Genomic DNA, 6,363 nt, shown 5'->3' on the forward strand with positions numbered 1-6,363 from the left:
CCAGAAAACCACGTTTTTCAATAGAGAAACAAATTTTCTCAAAACATGTTTTTTGTGCTGGTATGATTTTATCCAGAAGAAAGACACGTTCTTTTCGGCGAAGGTAGAATGATTGTTTGAGAGGCCAGGGTATCCTGCCTCGGTTCCGCTCAATATTTGCAAATTTCTTTTCGAAGCAAAAACTTTTGACATAGGACTGGACAAGGTTGGCCTGTATCCTAGAAATTGTGCAAGGAACCATGCTTTGCAGAGAAGGAAGAGTTGCTTTGCTGTCTTTTTTATCTTTTGCATTCATCACAGCCTACTATATCAGTATCACATTTAATTACATTCCGGGAAGGCTTAGTTGGGCCTACCTGTCCTTTGGTTTCTTGTCCGCCTGTGTCTTGACATTTTTTGTCCCGTTTCCAGAGGTTGCACGTAATGCTGCGTTTATAGGAACTGTTTTTGGTGCTGGAGTAATCATAGGGAACACTCATACAGCATGGAATACGCTTGGATGGTACATGGTTGCACTTGGCTTCTTCCATATCTCGGAGTACTTGCTGACTGCCTTGTACAATTACAACGAACTCAGTATAGATTCGTTTATATTAAATCACAGTTTTGAGTACCACATTGCCATTGCTGCAAGTTTCGTTGAGTTCAGTGCAGAGGCTTACTTTTTTCCTGTGATGAAAACATCAACAGCGTCTCGTTATATTTCTTTCATTGGACTTGTTCTGGTGATATTTGGAGAGTGCATGAGGAAATTGGCCATGATTACAGCGAAATCCAACTTTTCGCATCTTGTGCAGTACAGGAAAGTTGAAGGACATCAGCTGGTGAGGCATGGCGTATACTCAATATCAAGGCACCCATCATATTTTGGCTGGTTTTGCTTTAGCACTGGTGAGTCATCACTTATTACTCCAGTGTAGAATCCATTCTTCTTTGCAGGAGGCTTGTCAGTAGATAAACGAATCTATGACAAGACTTTAAAAAGTCATTAAATACAAATATGTCACTATAGCAATGTACTAAAAAAGACTTAGTTCCGCATCATTATACTCTCAAGAACATCCTTTTTGAAATGTCGAAGCAAATTTTATCTCTCTTTCCAGTTGTATTATCAAATAGCTAGATCAAATAGCCACAAATAAGATATTTTTCTTGCCATTTGTTACTTTTGTTTTATGAAAACATTCCTATTCATACTTGTGTGGATTTATGAAGATTTGATATTATTCATGTTTTCTTTCAGTTTATAAAATTCCTAATCATTCATAAGGGATCTTTCTCTTTTAGGCACACAGCTACTGCTATGCAATCCAATATGTATACCAGCGTTCATATTTGCATCCTGGCTGTTCTTTAGAGATAGAATCAAAGATGAGGAATATGCACTAGTTAGATTCTTTGGTGAAGATTACATTGACTTTGTCAAGTCTGTCCCAACAAGAATACCATTTGTAACAGGAATAGAGGAGGATATCAAGGAAATTGAAAGTAGAAGTGAAAATTGAAAGCTCCTACTATATATTGTGTTGAAGGTCCATCTTTGTTCTTGTTCTGAGTGGCAAACCAGGCTCACATAGAAAGGGAGGGGGGCACTGGGCTTGGTATGGCTCTTGATAGCCCTGCGTTAGACACTTGGCAAACCGTTGTAGATTTTCATGGTTTACATTTCTTCAAGAGGCTATAGAATAATGAATGTAAAGCCATTTATCTTTAAAAAGCTTCACATTTAGAGACAATCATCTTCATTAATTTAGAATCAATCATCTTCGATTGTTTCATTGAAAATTACATGATATTTTAAAAATAGTTTTAATATGTTATCTTTTTAAAGCAGCATGTGGGTTTATTTAGACTAAGATGGCATAAGCAATAAAGTATTGGTATTTGAAAAAAATAGCACCAGGTCTTTTTGTTAATTCTTTTGTATAGGTTACAAAGCCTCTTTGTTCTGCATCTACAATACCTAATGTCCAGGAAGATTTCCTGTATCAGGCAATTTAACCCCTTCTTCCACAACCAGTCTCTGACAATCAGTATTTTTTAATGATCATATAAACATGGACTTTCCATAGTTTAGTTTCAGTCGTACAAATGCTGTTTGTTTTTTCTGTAATGATATTCAAGCTATTTTATATGATTTAAATATACATGTTTTGATTTAAAATCATACTTTGTACAGTTGAACCATAACTGGTGTGGAATGCTGTTTAAAAATGTTGAAATTATTAAATTGTAGAAATCTTCATGAATTGTAGAAAAAATGTTTTTGTCTTATATGAACTGTCCAAGTCTCAGAAAGAATAGAGAGATGCCCTTTGCAACCTAAACATGTTATATCAAACGAACAATGCCCTGATGATCGCAATAAGCATGAAACTCAGAGTAGCAACTGGGAACCACCCTGTTACTATACATCAATTGTGTTATATCGAACAATTTCAAATAACCCAATTGCTTTGCCAAGAATTCACTGATGATACCTATCGTTCACACGAGAACGATTGCGTACCGTTCCATATCGCTCACGGGTTGTGGTCACACGAGAACGATTTAAATCGTTCCGTTCCGTTCCGTTCCGTTCCGTTACAAAAATTGGAACGCTCTCAAAAGTATACGAAATGTGGAACGGTATTCTTATGCAATCGTTCCGTGTGAACTAGAGAACTAGTCCGAAAAATGGAACGATAAGGTTCTTGCGTTTGGTTGGTTCTCTTGTTATCGTTTGAGTGCGTCTTTCTTCCTGTGAAGTTACTTTCGATCCACACCTGGATATAAATCTTCAGCTTACTTTTAGTCATTCCCCGATGTTTATACTCTGAAGAGTTTCGGACGAAAAATGTTTTAGTATTCTATGTTTTCGGTAGCTCTTGCTATCTTCAAGTTTTGATGTTTTAAAAACTTACGAAATATTTCATTAAAAACCTTATCACGATACTTCAATATTCTGAAAGTTATCTGTTTTATGTAAAACAACATTTAAAACGTTCATAGTGATATTGACAGTTATAACTCTTTAGAGCAATCAAGCCAAAACGACAATATTAATAATCATTGAAAAAGTCAAGATTGTAAGATAAATTCAGATATGCGACAGAAATGCAAAAATGTAAATGAAAGGAATTATGAAAATATGGAGGCGTGTTACAAACTGCTGAAAATTGCTGATGATTTGTGATTGCAAATAAATTTTTTTTTAAATTAAAGGCAAAGGTTGCTTTGTTTTTGTTTGATTTAACTGAAAAAGTAAATTGCTCCAGATTAAGAAAATTAAATAAAATATTGATTGTCTTTTACATTTAGTTGATATTGAAATAAATTTCAATTTCTTAAGTTTCAACGACACTATACCAGAGTACATGGTCTTTACAATCTTAACGAAAATACAGACGTAGCTAGATCTACAAGCATGGTTTGAAGTGTAAACAACTTTATATAGAAAAAAACAAATGAACAGTAAAATTGGATTGTGCGACAACAAAATGAGAAATAAACCTTCGTTGGGCTAGTTAATACTTCTTCTGCTTTTTTATATACTTGTCAGTAAGTGAAAATTTATATGGAATTTCATTTTCGTCCTTTAAATTTTATATAGTTGTATGATTTCTTCGTATCCACAAAGCCAGGAAGGAGGTCCTCCCTTGATAACGATGATGTCATGTCATGTGACTTTGGCTAAAAAAAATTGAGCATGCGTAGTATCGAGTTTCTACTTAGTGAAAACAAAACATAAGAACAACGTAGAGTGAAGGGAAGTTTTTGTGAATATTATAACAGCCTGGCATCAGATTGATCAACAAAATCCTCAAAATGAAGTGGCAATATAAAGAAGAACATGCATTTGAGAAAAGGAGGTCAGAAGGCGAGAAGATAAGAAAGAAGTACCCCGATCGCGTACCGGTTAGTATCCTTCGTATACGATTCATCCGGAGAAGCGTCTCATGACAGGCCAGTAGGAGGCAGTTTGTTTACATGACTCGAAAGTCTTTTCGGACACAAAAACAATTCTTTGACCATTTGTTCTATTCAATTTCGTTACCTAACAGAAAATGAAATCCTTTAGACTTTATTTTTCAAGTCTGGGATTGCCAAATATGATGCAATACTCAACGAGATGAAATCGAAACTGTTATCAAGGCCTAGTCCTAGCCAACAACTCGTTCCCTAAAGTAGGGCACCACCCTTTTGCCTAATCACTTTTGCTCCTAGGGGGTCAATTGAACATTTTATACACGGATGAAGTCCATTCGCAATTACCCAAAGTCACCTCAAAGTATCAAAGACAATTTAACATACCCAAATGCAGCAATTAAAAAGATTTTATGTTTTTCATCAAAATACTAAATGAAACTCAGACTTGCATCTTAGAGCCGTCCGGTTCGATACAGCAAAGCATTTGAGGCATTGAGGCATCTTGCATATTGCCATTGGTATATGGGACGATAAGACAATATGTGTTGGCTTGAAGTCCAGAATCAATTACCTTGATTTCTGTGTTTGTTTCTGTGTTTGTACAATTAAATTATTAATGTTTAGCTTGGCAAGGCTCCATTTTTCTTTGCAATAGTAATCTAATTTATTTGAGCTTTTCAAGGTTATTCTGCATCTCCTTCATCAGAAAAAGTTTGTTGAGGCACTTAAACACCTATGTTTGTTGCCTTTCAATAAAAATATCTTATTTCTCTGAAGGTGATAGTTGAGAAGTCTCCAAAAGCAAGAATTGGAGATCTTGATAAAAAGAAGTACCTGGTACCATCAGACTTAACAGGTATTTGCATGGCATTTTTGTAAATTAGCAAATATATAATTGTATGTACTCTCTGAGAAAAATGGATCTAAATATTAATCTAATATGTTCAATTGAATATAGTTCTGTTGTTTGACATACAATTGATAAAAATCAGGTTGTATTGAATTTTATTTCTTTTTCTTTTCTCTTTAGTCCAATTTGGCACTTAGATCTAATTTTTTAATTCTTTCTGTCTAAGTTTCACTAATAATTAAATTTCTAGAACAATCACATTTCTACTGCTACTCCCTGTGTTGAACCACTGTAACCCATGTCAATTACCACACCAACCCAAGAATTGTTGACCAAAAATACTTACCACTTGTAAGTTACCACCGCAATAGTCACCACTTGAAAAAATACAGAGAGCAATTTCCAGTGGCTCTTCTGGGCTGATAGGCTACTCATAAAGAATGTACCAAACTTGGTTTTGTCATATGGAATATATGAAGTATACATATGGAAGTTGGCTTTGAAATTCTGAAATTCTTGAATCTTTCTGGAGAGTAAATTTTTCATAAATTTTAAAACCAGCCTTGTGTCTGCAAAAAACTTCTAGCAAGATCTTGGCCTGGTTCTTGTTTTCATAGGTTTCAAGCAACATGATTAACACAGAAATTATCATTTCTATGTCATGGATGTCTTTTCTACTTGCTCCAAATATTCTTTACAAGAAGTGCTTTCATTATACTTCTATTGCTTGAATATTTGTTACTCTGATATGTACATGCACAACTGTGCATGGCATGGCTCATCTAGAATTTTTGTTATAAAACAGTTTGTCTTATGTTTGAAACCATAAAAAAGAAAAGCATCGTAGTGACCATTTTCAATCTGTGATTACTGTTTTCTCTCTTGTATTCCCATCCTCTCTAATTTTGCAGCCTTTGTCCAATCTTGAAAACTGTCAGCCAATCTTTTGTGCACTCTTACACTTCACTTTTTATCATAAAATTTATGTTTCATCTTGTCAAGCCGCAGGGTTGGAGATGAGTATTCTGAATTTGACAAAAGAATGGGGGAACATGATTGCAACCTAACCTGAGTTGTCATGGAGTTTGCAGTCATACTTGCCATCTTTTACTGTTTCTTGATCTTTATGCTAGAAATTTGACCAACTGGCATTCTTTGATTTCCTTTTATTCTTATTTCAGTTGGCCAGTTTTACTTCCTGATACGAAAAAGGATTCACCTTCGAGCAGAAGATGCACTCTTCTTTTTTGTAAACAATGTCATACCCCCAACCAGTGCCACAATGGGGCAATTATACCAAGAGCACCACGAAGAGGACTTCTTTCTGTACATTGCCTACAGTGATGAAAGTGTATATGGATGCTGAAATCTATCCAAAATTTTGAATGAAGCTGCAGAGCTTGAAGCTTTCGTCCATTGCATTAATCATGTATAGTTTATAAGTTACATCTAACTCTGTATGTATATGAATAGGGAGGTAGTGAAGTTGAGTTATTTTAAACTTGAATAATTTGTAAGTGCTTAATTGTCAATTTTTAATATACAATTAGATTTGGATATTATTGGTATGATCTTGTCCATAGAACTTAAATATGCTGAATTTG

At 34.8% G+C, this 6,363-nt stretch overlaps 2 protein-coding genes across 2 annotated transcripts; both read left to right on the forward strand.

The window, feature by feature from the left end:
- Positions 1–129: 129 nt before the first annotated feature.
- On the forward strand, positions 130–3,150 carry LOC135688563 (protein-S-isoprenylcysteine O-methyltransferase). The gene is made up of 2 exons (XM_065205473.2): positions 130–891; positions 1,288–3,150. The coding sequence occupies exons 1-2, from the start codon at positions 240–242 to the stop codon at positions 1,503–1,505; spliced, it is 870 nt and encodes a 289-aa protein (XP_065061545.2). The 5' UTR covers positions 130–239; the 3' UTR covers positions 1,506–3,150.
- Positions 3,151–3,706: 556 nt separating this feature from the next.
- LOC135688579 (gamma-aminobutyric acid receptor-associated protein) lies at positions 3,707–6,324 on the forward strand. Its single transcript, XM_065205494.2, has 3 exons — positions 3,707–3,897; positions 4,687–4,765; positions 5,941–6,324. The coding sequence occupies exons 1-3, from the start codon at positions 3,808–3,810 to the stop codon at positions 6,123–6,125; spliced, it is 354 nt and encodes a 117-aa protein (XP_065061566.1). The 5' UTR covers positions 3,707–3,807; the 3' UTR covers positions 6,126–6,324.
- Positions 6,325–6,363: the final 39 nt, after the last annotated feature.

This window comes from Rhopilema esculentum, chromosome 19, assembly GCF_057945365.1.
Source record: "Rhopilema esculentum isolate cy_ngs chromosome 19, ASM5794536v1, whole genome shotgun sequence".
NCBI lineage: Eukaryota > Metazoa > Cnidaria > Scyphozoa > Rhizostomeae > Rhizostomatidae > Rhopilema > Rhopilema esculentum.

Bases quoted from the DNA above. Each gene is read 5' to 3' on its own strand.
- LOC135688563 (XM_065205473.2), top strand. From the start codon at position 240: ATGCTTTGCAGAGAAGGAAGAGTTGCTTTGCTGTCTTTTTTATCTTTT. The intron at 892-1,287 runs GTGAGTCATCAC...TTTCTCTTTTAG, and splicing joins CTGGTTTTGCTTTAGCACTG to GCACACAGCTACTGCTATGC.
- LOC135688579 (XM_065205494.2), top strand. From the start codon at position 3,808: ATGAAGTGGCAATATAAAGAAGAACATGCATTTGAGAAAAGGAGGTCA. The intron at 3,898-4,686 runs GTTAGTATCCTT...ATTTCTCTGAAG, and splicing joins AGTACCCCGATCGCGTACCG to GTGATAGTTGAGAAGTCTCC. The intron at 4,766-5,940 runs GTATTTGCATGG...TTCTTATTTCAG, and splicing joins GGTACCATCAGACTTAACAG to TTGGCCAGTTTTACTTCCTG.